The sequence below is a fragment of the Lathamus discolor genome, chromosome 3 (genome assembly GCF_037157495.1).
Source record: "Lathamus discolor isolate bLatDis1 chromosome 3, bLatDis1.hap1, whole genome shotgun sequence".
NCBI classification, from domain to species: Eukaryota; Metazoa; Chordata; class Aves; order Psittaciformes; family Psittacidae; genus Lathamus; species Lathamus discolor.
This window is the reverse complement of record NC_088886.1, coordinates 148603504-148617733: the sequence shown is the minus strand read 5'-3', so window position 1 is coordinate 148617733 and position 14230 is coordinate 148603504. Positions and strand designations below refer to the sequence as shown.

Sequence of the window (14230 nt, the reverse complement as noted above, 5' to 3'; positions counted from 1 at the left end):
ACAGTGTGGCCTATAGTATATGGGACAGAGAGTAGCTACTACAGAACAATAAGGCAATTAAAGCACAATATGCTCTTGTATCCTGTGGTTATGAGTTCATCATAAATAGCTGTGAAGGGTGGAGGAGAGGGCACTGGCAGCAGTGGACACCAGCACAGAAGGTGGTGAGGATGGAGCACTGGGTGTGCCTGATAAGGACTTGTTATAGAGCAGACTTTGTGCCTGAAAGGCGCCTGTTACGGGAAGGGTGCTGAGATGCTGGGTACAACGGGGCTATTCATGTTGTGCAGTGGCTGCTGTGGACATACAGTGCCGTTCATGGGGTGACTTCACTGTCCTCAAGGAGCACGTGCCTTCACAGGATGGAGTCATCTGCACCAAGGATCACAAGAGCATCCTCCTGACATGTGGATGTGTGGTTTGTGTGCTTTTCAGCATTAAAAACACCTTTAGCCTGGTATGGAGATCCAGAGGAGTGGGTGTGTAATCATAGAATCCCAGACTGGTTTGTGTTGGAAGGGACCTTAAAGCTCATCCAGCTCCAACCCCTGCCACGGGCAGGGACCCCTTCCACTGGAGCAGCTTGCTCCAAGCCCCTGTGTCCAACCTGGCCTTGAGCACTGCCAGGGATGGGGCAGCCACAGCTTCTCTGGGCACCCTGTGCCAGCGCCTCAGCACCCTCACAGGGAAGAGCTTCTGCCTAAGAGCTCAGCTCAGTCTCCCCTCGGGCAGGTTCAAGCCATTCCCCTTGGCCTGTCCCTACAGGCCCTTGTCCCAAGCCCCTCTCCAGGTTCCCTGCAGCCCCTTCAGGCACTGGAGCTGCTCTCAGGTCTCCCCTTCAGGAGCCTTCTCTTCTCCAGGCTGCCCCAGCCCGCTCTCTCGACATCAGTAATGCTCTTGATGGTTGGGAGCGGGCTGTCCCCTGCCTTGTTTTCCCTTCCAACCTATGGAATAATGGCAGTTTCCATGAGGATCCATGCACAAAGGAGCTTGCACACTCCCAAAGCTGAAATAAAGCAGCCCTCCAGTTGGAAACGCATTGGGTCGGTCTTGACGCTGAGTGGGGCCAAGTTCAACCTGCGGGACAGGAGAAGCGACCTCTCCTCCCCGAACACCCAGCTCTTGCCTCGAGGGGTAAAATTCCCTCTGTTTTCACCTAAGAAGCTTTCCTGCTCCAGCTTTGGCAGTTTGAGCCTTGCTGGTGAGGGCAGGAGGGGCAGCAGTGACCTTGGAGCAGCGTCAGCACCCACTTGAGCCCGCGGCAAATACTGCCAAAAGGTAGTGAAAAACGGGAGGCTTTGAATTCCAGACGTATCCCAGGAAATAGTTTGCTGTTGATGTAACTCCTGAGACAGATTCCAGCTCCCAAGCCCTGGTGCTTGTTAAATAAACACGAATGAGAGCCTGCAAAAGGTCAGCTTGTGGCTTGCTGGGAAAAAGCCTTCTGTTCAGGATGCAAAGGAACGCATCCGTTTGGAGGGTGCAGAGGGCCTCGAAGGGTGCCTGGTTTTGACTTGGTCAGGCTCCTACACGTGCGGCCATCATTCTTCATTGCCCCGGTATTTTTGTATCTAAAGCACACGTAGTTGAATCAAATTCAAGTTCATGTTGGAAATGAGGTTCGTGATGATGTTTACTCCTCTGGTTTTCTCCCCCTCCCTGTTCCTTTGACAAACAACTCTGTCTGTTCACTGACGTGCAGCAAACCTCATCTCTGGTGTCCACCAACACAGGGTAGACCAGGTGCTACTCATTGAGGTTTCCCTGCCTCAGTTTCCCAAATGGACCAATAAAGACAATGCTTTTTTTCACCTACCCCTATCCCCAAGCTCCCGAGGCTCATGTGGGATGCCGTTTGGGTGCTACCACAGCAATAAAACCTTGCTTTTAGGTACCAGGTCCTATTGCTGCCAGAAGCAGCATGAGGAAAAGACCCATCTCCCTATAAAGGGCTGATTTGTGCAGCCCCAGAGTGCCCATTTCACGTGAGGCACTTTATAGTCAGAGGATGCTTGTAGGAGCTGATTTATTGCAGCAGCCTCTATTTTAGTCGCCCGTCAGAGCTTTTAATAGCAATAACATGGAATGCCATGACATCCATTGTTTTGGTTTTACAGTCAAAGTGGTCCCATCTGCCCCAGTTATGAATCTGTGACTCACCAGACACAATGGGCTGAAAATAAATTCAGCTGTGGAAGCAAGAAACGCGCCGTGCTCTGAGACATGGCTGGTTTTGCCATGAAATTACTTTTCCAGCATGGAATGGAGCTTGTGCACATGGATGGGCTCCTCCAACAGCATCCCTTGCTCGTGCAATGGGGGTCTGAGTGCTGAAGGGTCCCATGGTATCCAGGGACCATGTCCTACCACCCCCTGCTCCCAGCTCCATCCCCTGCTCCCAGCTCCATCCCACCACAGGGCCTGGGGATGCAGGACTGGGTGCTACACCCTTGTTCAGGCTCACATGGAAGGCCAGGGCTGGAAACACAAAGAAAGCTTGGCAGTGTTTGCCCCAAACACGGACAACATCCAGTTGTATCCCAGTGTTGCACATCTGATCCATGGCTGCTGTTTAACCCTCTGCTCCCTGGACTCGCGCGCTACGTGGACCCAAAAACCAGCTTTTATAAGGCACAGGGATTCATCCTTGACTCAGTTAACATGCTCAAAAGCAGTGGCCAAGAGTGGTTGTTCTGTTTTAACTAAACCACCCAAACCCCAGCATTCCAGGACATTTCCAGGCTTGCTGCTTCCTGCCATGGTCCAGGAGGATGCAGCGGCATCGGGATTTGCAGACAGCAAATCTCTGCAGGTTTTTCTCCCCTTGAAGGTGCTTCATCTGCCGCCACAGGATGTTGTCAGCATTGGAAGGATGGAGCAGGGGGCAGGGTCTGGATCTGTGCTAGGCCCATTGCAGTGGTGGGAACGGCTCCATTGGGCACCGGGGAACCTCTTCAGTGCAGAGTTGTAGTGGTGATGGTGAGAGCAGTTATTTGGGAACCTCTTTCTTGCAAAAGCTTCCCAAAGCATTTCAGGAGGTGGCACTAAATAACCCAGGAGGGCAGTTCACTGTTTCACAGGGAAGGTGCTCAGAGGTAGCCTGGAATGGAGACTGTCAGAGCAGTGATTTGTATTTCAAACCTGCATTTGCTTTGCAGGAGGCCACGGTGCAGCAGTGGGTGCAGGTGCCTCAGGAGCAGTTACAGGGACATGACTTCAGTTTACTTATGCCCCTCACATCTTTAATCCATCCCAACCTTAATGTGATGCCTGGGGAAATCAGGCTCCTGTTACCACCTTGGATCAGTCACTGTGTGCTGATCCTGCTCCATGTGTGTTGCGCTCGAGGCCAGGTTGGACACAGGGGCTTGGAGCACCCTGCTCTAGTGGAAGGTGTCCCTGCCCGTGGCAGGGGTTGGAACTGGATGAGCTTCAAGGTCCCTTCCAAGACAAACCAGGCTGGGATTCCATGATTCTGTGAAGTTTTGCCTGCTCTGGGGATGAGCTGGGTTCAGGGTCCTCATTGCTCGTGACAGAACCACTCCAGCTACGTCCATGGCGTTGCGATAGGATCATGAGGAGAGCAGCCTGGCCCTGCTGCCGCCATCTCTGCTAGGCTTTCAGCCGTGCTGAGCCTGTTGGCATGAGCACCCTGTGGTGCTCTAAGGATGCTCGGCCACAATCCCTTGGGATGTGAAAGGCCGGGTGCAGGAGGGATGTGCAACCTGGAGATACATAAATGCGCAGCAATCACTCATGAGGCTGCCTGATGGCCGGTCTGAGCGAACCCATTTCCCCAGCTCACAGCGAAGGGCTCATTGTCTTAGGGAAAATATTTGGTGTTGGCAGGAAATGAGGATTTCCTCCAATTATCATTATGAATGGGAATGGGCCGGGAGGCTGCACTGGGACTGAGTCCCGCATGTGGGGTGCTGCGGGATGCTCTGCATGGATTGAACCCCATGAGAGCATCACTGCTCTCTGTCTCTATGCACAAGCTATGCCTGCTGCGTTCCTCCATGATTTCTGGGATTCATCTCTCCAGCATGTCCCTGGGGCTCTGTAGCACCAGAGGGATTCCTGTCAGTGACCCATACAACACCTTTTCCTTTGCATTTATAGCAACTCACTAAACATCCTCACTGTCACTGGGGCAGCTACAGAGCTCCAATGACAAGAGCAAAACTGCGAGTAAACCCAAATTAACTCCGCAGGCTCCAAAGGCAGCGCTAATACTACTGACTTAAAGCCTCCTCCTTGCCTTGTTTTGAGTTGTTTGTTTAACAGTGTGGTGTGAAGTGACTTGGTGGGATAATAGATATTTCTGAGCCTGCTCATGAAAGCTGTTTTTCATACCAAACAGCTAAAGCTGAAGATTTCCCCATGCACCATCTAAGCACTGGTGCCTCTTACTGCAAAATTAGGACTGGGGCTATGTAAATATTCTTCCTTAGCAAAAGAGAAGGGAAGAGCAAGCAAGAGCCTGAAAACAAGGAGCAACCGGCTCTAGTGGCAGGGGGCTGGAACCGGATGAGCTTTGAGGTCCCTTCCAGCACAAACCAGTCCGGGATTGTGTGAAATGAACAAGTGGCAGATAATAGATAGTAAGTTGAAGGTGTTTTACCGATGTTTGCCTCGGAGAGTGATTTAAACCCAAGCCTGTTAGAGGAGCCCCAGCAGAGGTGTGTTTGCTGATGGGGAGGGCTGGCACAGGCGCAGCATCCCTGCACAGAGCATCACTGCTCACTGCCCGCTTCCCCCTTTCCTTCTGGCACCGGGTTATTTTGAGCTCTATGAAGCAACTGTAGCCCAGTGTGCTCACAGGAGGTGCTGACAGCTCGGTAGGTCGGGCCGGTGGTGCTGACAGCTTGTGGCGTTACACCTTCCCCAGGCAGTCACCTGGCAGGGTGGAACGACACAGAGAGTGCTTGCGCAAAAGCCGGGATCACCGTGGGGATCACAGGCCTGCCAGTGTTCATTCCAACACATGCGCTGTGTCTGCAGGGATGGGGATCAGGGAAAAGCTCGCCGCTGGGGATTTTGTGAGGGGAAGAGTTGTTATGTGATACGTGTTGCTGAGTTCTTCAGGTTGCTTGTTGTTGGGGCTGCCAGCATCCAGACCCTGTCCCCAATGGGGACACATGCTCAAAGGGAGGAAAAACCTGGAAAAGGATGGACGTGGGGGTGAGTGAGCTCCTGCAGCCTTCCTGCCTTTTAGCTGGGGTCTCTGCACAGTGTGGAGCATCACTGAAGGAAGGAGATGTACCCTAAGCTTGGTCACCGCCATTCAAGAAGAGCTTTGTTCTAGAGGTCATCTGGCAGCCCTGTGTCTCATCCCGAGTGACCAAGGGTTTCTTATTTGTATGTATAGATGATTTTTCAGGTGGTTGCTTTAGCATCATCCCATTTTATTCCTTTCCCTGAGGAATTGCCCACGAAGCTTTGGGGAGAGCTAGGGAAGAAAAAACAGCACCTCAGATGGTCCTAAATGGGTTCTTGTGGATGTGAGTAAAGGTGTTTTGGGTGGAAGGTACATGACAGATGCTCGCTGGATGAGGTCAGGATGGCCAGAAGCAATCTGGCCACTGCTCCGTGGGTCAGATCCATGATGGTGTCTGCATTCCCAGTTTCCTTGAGACCGGCAGCGTTTGAGATGCCCGATACCCTGATACCTGTTGGTCTGGCACTGAGGGACAAGGTTATGGAGAGGCTTAGAGGAGTCCAGGGCTGCCTTGTCCGCGGGAAAACAAGGACCACCTTGTGCCACCCAAATTGCTTTTTGGCTCATCTCAATGGAGGACTCGACTGCCCAGTTTTGCAGCTCAGCACTGCAGAACGTGCTGGATTCACGCAATAAATCAGAATGAGTGAAAAACTCCTCATGGGTTGAGAACAGACACTGCATTGATGGCGGTGGCTGATCCACAGCGCAGGCAATGCTAGTGCAGGTTATCACACCTTGGGGGTACCATTCCCCAACGCGTTCACCCGTGCACCATTGCAAGCTGCACGGCGGCCGTTCCCCACACCGGGAAGGTGAGCCATGGGATCTTGCCACAGCCCGTGCCTGTGGAAACTTGCTTTCCGAGCCGATCACCATCAACCCTGCGTCACAGGGAGCGCCTCCGCCCGGCTCCGCACGTGGCCTTCCTCTGGGAGCTGCAGCACTGGGAGCAACGGGACCATCGGAAGGGTTTTTCCATCCTCTTTCAAGGGAAGGTAAAAGTACTACCTGGAATGACTCCAGGTCTTGGACTAGATGATCTCCAAAGGTCCCTTCCAACCTTAATGATTCTGTGACTCAGGGCTGCACGTGGAAGATATTGGGTTGCAGCGTGTGTGGATTTGAGCAGGGAAAATGTTGGCTTGGTTATCTTGCCAAAGTCCAATAAAATGCAAAATATCCCTGGAAGTCAAGTGCCTCCATGGCTGTTCTCCAAGACATGTCCAAGCTTGGAGACACTTTCTGTTTGGATGGGAAGAGCGTGCCGTGAGCCTGTTTTGTTGGTCTCTAGGTTGCATCCTCCTTCGTTCATCATTACAGCCATCACCCATCTCCTTCCTTAGGCTGACTTCTTGCGTGCTAGTCCAACTATGTATTTCCTTTCATTATATCAGTTAATAGCATAAGCGTGTTTAGAAATAGGTGGGTTCCTGACACCCTTGAGCATAGTAAGGCTGGGTGTAATAATCCTACCTCACCTGGAGCATTGTGTGCAGTTCTGGTGTCCTCAACATAAAAAGGACATGGAACTGCTGGAACAAGTCCAGAGGAGGCCACGAGGATGATCAGGGGACTGGAGCACCTCCCGTATGAAGACAGGCTGAGGAAGTTGGGGCTGTTCAGCCTGGAGAAGAGAAGGCTGCGTGGGGACCTCAGAGCAGCCTTCCAGTACATGAAGGGGGCCTATAGGGATGCTGGGGAGGGACTCTTCATCAGGGACTGTAGTGACAGGACAAGGGGTAACGGGTTCAAACTGAAACAGGGGAAGTTTAGATTGGATCTAAGGAGGAAATTCTTTCCTGTGAGGGTGGTGAGGCACTGGAATGGGTTGCCCAGGGAGGTTGTGAGTGCTCCATCCCTGGCAGTGCTCAAGGCCAGGTTGGATGAAGCCTTGTGTGGAATGGTTTAGTGTGAGGTGTCCCTCCCCATGGCAGGGGGTTGGAACTGGTTGATCTTGAGGTCCTTTCCAACCCTAACTGTTCTATGATTCTCTGAAGTGCTGTGGAGCATCCTGGCGTGCCCGTGCCTGGGTACCAAGCCCAGGGAGGCGCCGGGGCTGGGAGATGAGCTCCATTAGCAGGAGGGAAATGAAGGTTCTCAGAAGTGCCAGAGTTTTGTTTGTAGAAGGGATTTGCACTTCTGAGGGGGCTGTTGACTTTCAGGAGGCTTGGGCTTTCCAGTGCCTAAATCACCGTTGGAAATATGCTTGCAGATGTTTTCTGAGTACTTAGAACATACTTCTCCTGTGTCCTCAGGCCTTCTCCGGCTGCAGTGGTAATTACAGGTTGTCCATTAACCACAATGTGCAGATCTCTGCTTGAAGCTGTTAGGCATTCAGCACCTGGAAGACCGGCGGCATTGAAAAGCATGGCTTGTGTTTAACAGGATGACGGGGGGCAGTTGCATTTGTAAAGGACAAATGCCTGTTCTTTTCACGTGGGCTTGTGGGTTATGGGCTTTTGGAAGGTTTCAGGGACTAAAGGCCATGGGAAATGTATCCCCACCAGCTTGGGCAATGGCCAGCTCCTCCTTGGGCACCAAGAACTTCTCCTTTCAGTTACAGCAGCTTCTGTGTCACCTCCTGCAAGGACTCATTTCACCATAGTGTGTCATTTAGTGTCTAAAGCCTCTTGGTGACATGTGGTCAGTGGGTGTGAATTCATCACAAGTACCTCTGATTTCTTAAGAGTGTGAAGTAGGAGGAGCTTTGACCTGCATCCCTCAGGGAGGATGTAAATGGGTGATTCTGCCTCATTCACAGCCCGGGGTGAGTTATTTTGGTGGAGTTAGTCCCAACTTACATGGATTTGAAAGCAAAAAAAAGGCCTTAAGCAGATGTGCATAAATCGCCCATGAGCATTGCTGGGAATGTTTGGAGCAAGGCTGTGTCTGCAGGCTGCTGCGTGTTTGGTCCTGAGTTGTGCTGGAGCAGACGCGGGCAGCAGCAATGTCACTCCATGGAGCGATGCTCTGTTGGGTACCAATGTTCTGGTTACTCTGGCTTCAGTCTGGTCCAGGCTGTTGGAGATAAGGTGTGATGGAAACAGCATCGGGTTTGCCTTCCCCTGGGTAAATGAGCGCAGGAGACCCAAAGAGCTCTCCTACACCCTCCTGCCATCCACAGGCAACCCAACATCCGTGTTAGTTTAACAACATCTGCCTAACTTATGTTAAGGTCCCTTCCAACACAAACCATGCTAGGATTTTATGACATTAAAAAAGCCTCCCCTGAGACTGGGATCTTTAAAAGTAAGGAATGCCCTCACCCAGAGCTTCATTCATGTTTCTTACTGCATGTAAATCCTATGTCAGGAGGGGAAATGTAAGGAGGAGAGGAGCACTGATGCTCATGTGCTTATCACAGCTATTTATCGCTGTGGTTTTAGGGGCCGTAGCTCAGGTGAACAGCTTTGGCTATCGAGGGGGCTGCTTCCCCCCAGTTCTTTATTGTGTTCACCTTCAGGCCCTTTGGCTGGGACGTGCCCAGACCTGAAGTGTGATGTGAATGAACCATCAGACACTCGCTTGCAAACCGGCTCTGGTGAGAGGCTTGCACAAGCTGCTGAGATGCCCACGGTCTCCTCCTGCTCCAAGCACACGCTCTGCAAACACACCAGTGCGTTGGCCACGTTATTTCCATTGGCACTCACCAATAAGGGTTTTGTTTGCTCTGTCAAAACCAGCCTGGTAAGAGGCAGGCCCTGCCCGGGGAGCACGCCTGTGGTCGGACGGCATCTCGGGAGGTGGTGTGTGCTCTGCTGACAAGGGTTCTGCATGCCCGCAAGCTCCTCAGCGCTGTCAGAGCTTGGAACTGGTTTGAAGTCGTGGCACTACATAAACTAAACCAGGTTTCTGGCCGAGGCAACCAGCCATGGAGCCTCTGTTGGAGAGGGGAGGGATGGAGAACTGACCTCGCAGGGTCTTTAATAAGGGGGGAGAGCCATGAGCCACAGCAGGGGTTTAGCAGTACCTGAGCTCCCGATACTTAATGGGGCTGAAGTTCACAGCCCTGAGGAGAAGGACTTGGGGTGTTGGTTGATGAGAAGCTCCCCATGACGCAGCTTCAGTGTGCGCTTGAGCCCAGAACCCCCCCATGTGCTGGGCTGCACCCCCAGAGCGTGAGCAGCAGCTCAGGGAGGGGATCCTGCCCCTCTGCTGCGCTCTGGGGAGACCCCCCCTGCAGTCCTGATCCAGCTCTGGGGCAGCAGCACAAGAGGGACGTGGAGCTGCTGGAGCAAGGGCAGAGGAGGTCATGGGGATGCTGCGAGGGCTGGAGCAGCTCTGCTCTGGAGCCAGGCTGAGAGAGCTGGGCTGGGGCAGCCTGGAGAAGAGAAGGGTCCTGAAGGGGAGACCTGAGAGCAGCTCCAGTGCCTAAAGGGGCTGCAGGAAACCTGGAGAGGGGCTTGGGACAAGGGCCTGTAGGGACAGGCCAAGGGGAATGGCTTTGAACTGGAAGAATGTTGGAACCAGATGGTCTTTAAGGTCCATTCCAACCCAAACCATTCTGTGATTGTAAGTTCCCCTTTGCTAGTGTAATAGCATTGTTGGAGACATTCATGTTGTTGAAGAGCTCAAAACAGCCTCCCGCCATCTCACCTGCCTGTTCCCCCTTTCCCTTCACAGAACCGACAGACATTCAACAGCCTCACCTGCCTTAGCACCGCGGCCGAGGACGGCTCCCACCGCATCCCAGCCCCGCATCCATGGCCTGCAGCCCCCTGCTCCCCGGAGGTGATGCCGGGCAGGACCCCCGCCTGCACCCCGGTGCCGGAGCCTCCGCGCTCACGGGTCGAGGAGCACCGGGCCAGCAGGGATGACCTGTCCTGTGAGGAGGAGGAGGATGCTGCAGCATGGCGCGGCGCTGGGACCGGCACCGACAGCCTCTTCCAGCTGGATGGAGAGATTGACATCGAGCAGATAGAGAACAACTGAGGAGGGAGCGGGTCCTCTCGCCCGGGTGTCAGCAGAGCCGGGCAGGGCTCCCCGCTGCCAGCAATGGGGTTGTGGGGTCCTGCCACTGCTCCCCTCCGGAGGGGACGAAGCAGCTTTGCCAAAACTTCATCAGGTATTTAGAGCAATTTGTGTGCATGCGTGTGTAAATCTTGACATTCTTTGTAACTACTGTAGCCAGAGCTCAGCCAGGTGGGGGAACTGCCTTGTCCAACTGGGAACTGCCTTGTCCAACTGGGAACACCAGGCATGGGGATGGCCGAAAGCTCGCCTTTAGTGAGTAAATGGTGTTTGCCAGCCTAGGGTTGGAGCTGATGGGGCTGGCCACGCTCCCCTGTGCTTGTTAAAGGGATGCACAAGGAGAAACCACCACCCATGGGACTGGAAAAACGGGGGGAAACCAGAATATTGAGGGTTTCAAACCAAGCACTAACTGCAGGGGAGCCTGCGGCTCCTGCTGCAGCATCCTGTGCAGCCCCGGCACCCCACGTCCCCGGCAGTGCCATGGGGAGGGAATCACAAGTGAAGAGTTTTGCTTAAATTTCATATTGGTGAGAGCTGGATTTTTACTTCTTTTTCCTTATTTTCCTTTTCCTGGCAAGGAATTAAAGGGACCCCTGGCCCTCGTGCGAGGCAGCATCCGCAGCCGCGCTTGGTGGGCGCAACCCAAGGATGCTGAGATGCCTTTTTTTCCCTATATTCCCAGTCTTCCCTATTTTTCTTCCTCCCAGCCGCCTCTCTCAAGCCCAATGGGGACAAAGCCCCGATCAGGCTCGGTGCCACCCTCCCCAGCACCCGGTTTGGAGCAGGGCTGGGCCATGCACCCGCTCAGAGCGGCTGTGCCCTCTTTGCTACCTGAGGCACGGCTGCTGCCCTGGCTCGTGGCTCTGTCTCACTGTGAAGGGGGGCACAGCGCAGGCTCACTTGACAAAGTCAGCTGGCCAAAGGCTGAAACCCCAGGTAGCAGCACTGAAAGCTTTTCCTCTCCCTGTGCCTTTTCTAAGCACAGATGAAGTGGTGACCATTGTGTTGGTACCATATGAATTCTCTTCGGTCAGTATAAGCTGTCCCCTTGCTAACAGGTTTAGAAGGACGCATAGGTTTTTGTTTCCCTCCCTCTTGTTCTGGTTTTCTGTTTGTTTGGAGCTCCAGGAAAGCTGTACGAGTGGCTTCCAGCATCTTCTGCAGGTTCTCTTGTGCTCAGGATTTAGTACCTGAGCCCTGCAGAGCAAGAAAGGAGAAAAGTCCTTGATGCCAACAGCAATTGAAGATGCGATGTTAAAAGGGGGTTTAGCACACCATTAAAATAGGGTTCAGCACCCTCATTGGCAATGTTTTAGGAGCCTGTAACTCAGAGAGGGCTGAGCCGCTGGTACAGGTTTCATTCCTTATTCCTGGTTACATTAGTGCACTTTCTTCCATGGTGGGTTGGGATGTGTGTGGCGTCTCCCATCGCAGTGGAACCCACCAGCTCTTTGTTATCCCTGTCCTGGCACTGCAGAGGTTTTGCTCATGGCAGTGGCCACATCCACTCCCTCCAGGCAAGCAGAGACAGCCCCAAATACTTGGGTATGACAGGGATGTCTTTTCATTTTGGGGAATCATAGAGTCCTAGGATGGTTTGGGTTGGAAGGGGCCTTAAAGCTCATCCAGTTCCAGCCCCTGCCTCTTAAAGCATCACTTAATGCAATCGTTAAAAGGAAAATACACCCTGGCATCATTTTGAGCCCTCCTGCCACCCCTCGGTTCTCAGCTTTGAGTCTTCCTAATGCTCTGTCTCCCCTTCCACTGACACATCCCTGGCTCCTCTTCCCAATTGACTGAAAAAGGGCAATTTCACCCCACTCCAGGTCCAGCCGCTGCCACAGAGCTTGGGATGGGCTCTTGCATGTGCATCACCGGGGCTGTAATTCCTAAGGGCTCCCGTTTTCTTTCCAAGGGCTGCTACCGGTGCCATGCTAAGCCCACCAGTAGGAAGGTGAGCGATGGAGCACTCCCCAGCTGTACTCACCATAGCCGTAGCATTCAGTTTACACACAGCACAACCCGTTTGCCTTACTAAAGATGCTTCTCCAAGGAGTCATGGCCTTAGACTGGGCACGTTAGCGTAGGCACAGACTACAGTCAGCCACGGTTTTGAGGCCACGGTGGTGTCCTGTTGGGTGTTCTGTTGGGTTTGTATGATTTCATGTACTTATTCTCAGTTTAAGAAAGCCTTACTTTTTAAATTTCTCTCTCTTTTTCTTTTCTCTCTCTTGTAGAGGTAAAAAACATTTGTGGATTTATATATATATAAATATATATATAAATAAAGTAATGAAAAAGATTAAATATAATATAGTACGTGCCTCAGATTCAGGGGACATCCTGTTGATTGTAGAGTCCGATTGCTCCCTGGCACCAGGAGATCCTTGTGCCCACAGCAGCAGAGCAGAGCATCCTGCTCTTGGTTTGTAATGGAACTTCACCTATTCCACAGATGCTTTTGTATTGGTACCCCCCCCTCCCCGGCTAATTCCTGCCGGCTGCCAGAATGTGATATTAAAGTAATATGCAGACAAGGGATGTTATTCCTTGCTAGGTAGCTAAAACAGGCTTGTGATTGTGAAGAGACATGGTGACTTGTACAAGACGTGACCCAGGCTGGCCAGCAGCAGCTGTGCCAGCAGCAGTAAGGGTTTATCACCTTGCAAAAGGGGTTTTAATAGGCAATGTCATGCTCACATGGTGTGTTTGCAGATGCAGCTCTTTGAGCTGAGATTACACGGAAATCAAAGCAAAACAGCAAAAGAAGTATTTGTAAAATAGATTGTAATATTTCCACGTTATAGCAGCGCCTGTTTGGCTGATGGATAAAGTTGTGTTTCAAGCGCATTGTTTGAAAGCTCCTGGCTGAACAGGCTAACCAGACTTACGTAGGATGTCGTAGGATCGTAGCAGTGCTTCACGGCGTCGGTGGGTTTGATGTTCGAGGAATGAATGGAAGAGGATGGCCAAAAAATAACCCATAAAGAAGAAGGAAGGAAGGAAGGAATAAAGCCTTCTGAAGCTATGACCTGTAGTAGCCAAGCAGTCTCGCTGGCAATTGCACAAGCACAGCGGGACGTGCGTGTCCGGGGAGGAGGTGCCGGTGTCCTCTCCCCAGTGGTGAGGAGGTTGCCCACTCGTACCCCTCCATGACTTGATTGCACTAGAGCAGCTCAATCTCAGGAAATTGCTTGTTACTTTTACTGTGTAAATAAAGCTTCCTGGTTCAATAACCCCTGGGGGTGTCTCGCCTCTCTGTGCTGTCCTGTGGCTGCGGGGAGGAGGGAGATGGGGATAGCGCTGCCCCTCTGGTTGGAGTTTGATGGGTGCAGGAGCCCTTCTATTCAAGAGCTGGTCGGGCTGAACCTTCTTGGCATCTACATGGGTGATGGGGATGCGGGTGGTGATGGTGTCCCAAAAATGGGTGTGGGTTGGGAAAGCCCCCATCTAGGCCTCTCCACTGGGGTGTCTGTGTTAGAACCAGCATGGGAGTCCCAGCCATGGGTTGCATCAGGAAACGGGCATTTTGGGATGTTCGTGTGCAGGCAGATGTAATCAGAGAGTGGTTTGTGTTGGAAGCGATCTTAAAGCTCATCTAAGGTCTCCCCTTCAGGAGCCTTCTCTTCTCCAGGCTGCCCCAGCCCAGCTCTCTCAGCCTGGCTCCAGAGCAGAGCTGCTCCAGCCCTCGCAGCATCCCCATGGCCTCCTCTGGCCTCGCTCCAGCAGCTCCAGGTCCCTCTTGTGCTGCTGCCCCAGAGCTGGATCAGGGCTGCAGGGGGGGTCTCCCCAGAGCGCAGCAGAGGGGCAGGATCCCCTCCCTGAGCTGCTGCTCACGCTCTGGGGGTGCAGCCCATGGCCCCCCGCACCTGACAGTGGCTGTTACGTAGCTGTAGCGCAGCCAAAGAGGCAACAGCAAAATGCAAGTCAATATTTAAGCACCAAGCCACACGTTGTTACGCTTTGTGTTTAAGGACAGAGATGAAGTCCTACCCCTTAAAAGAAAACCTAAACTCAAGCTTTGCAGGAGCT

General features: G+C 52.7%; 1 protein-coding gene across 1 annotated transcript in view; it reads left to right on the top strand.

The window, feature by feature from the left end:
* FAM53B (family with sequence similarity 53 member B) overlaps positions 1-13435 on the top strand; it is a 51982-nt gene extending 38547 nt beyond the window's left edge. Inside the window, exon 5 of the mRNA XM_065672441.1 lies at positions 9848-13435. Coding sequence (XP_065528513.1) covers positions 9848-10156 — 309 coding nt within the window. The 3' untranslated portion in view covers positions 10157-13435. The remainder of the gene's footprint in view (positions 1-9847) is intronic.
* The last annotated feature ends 795 nt before the right edge of the window (positions 13436-14230 follow it).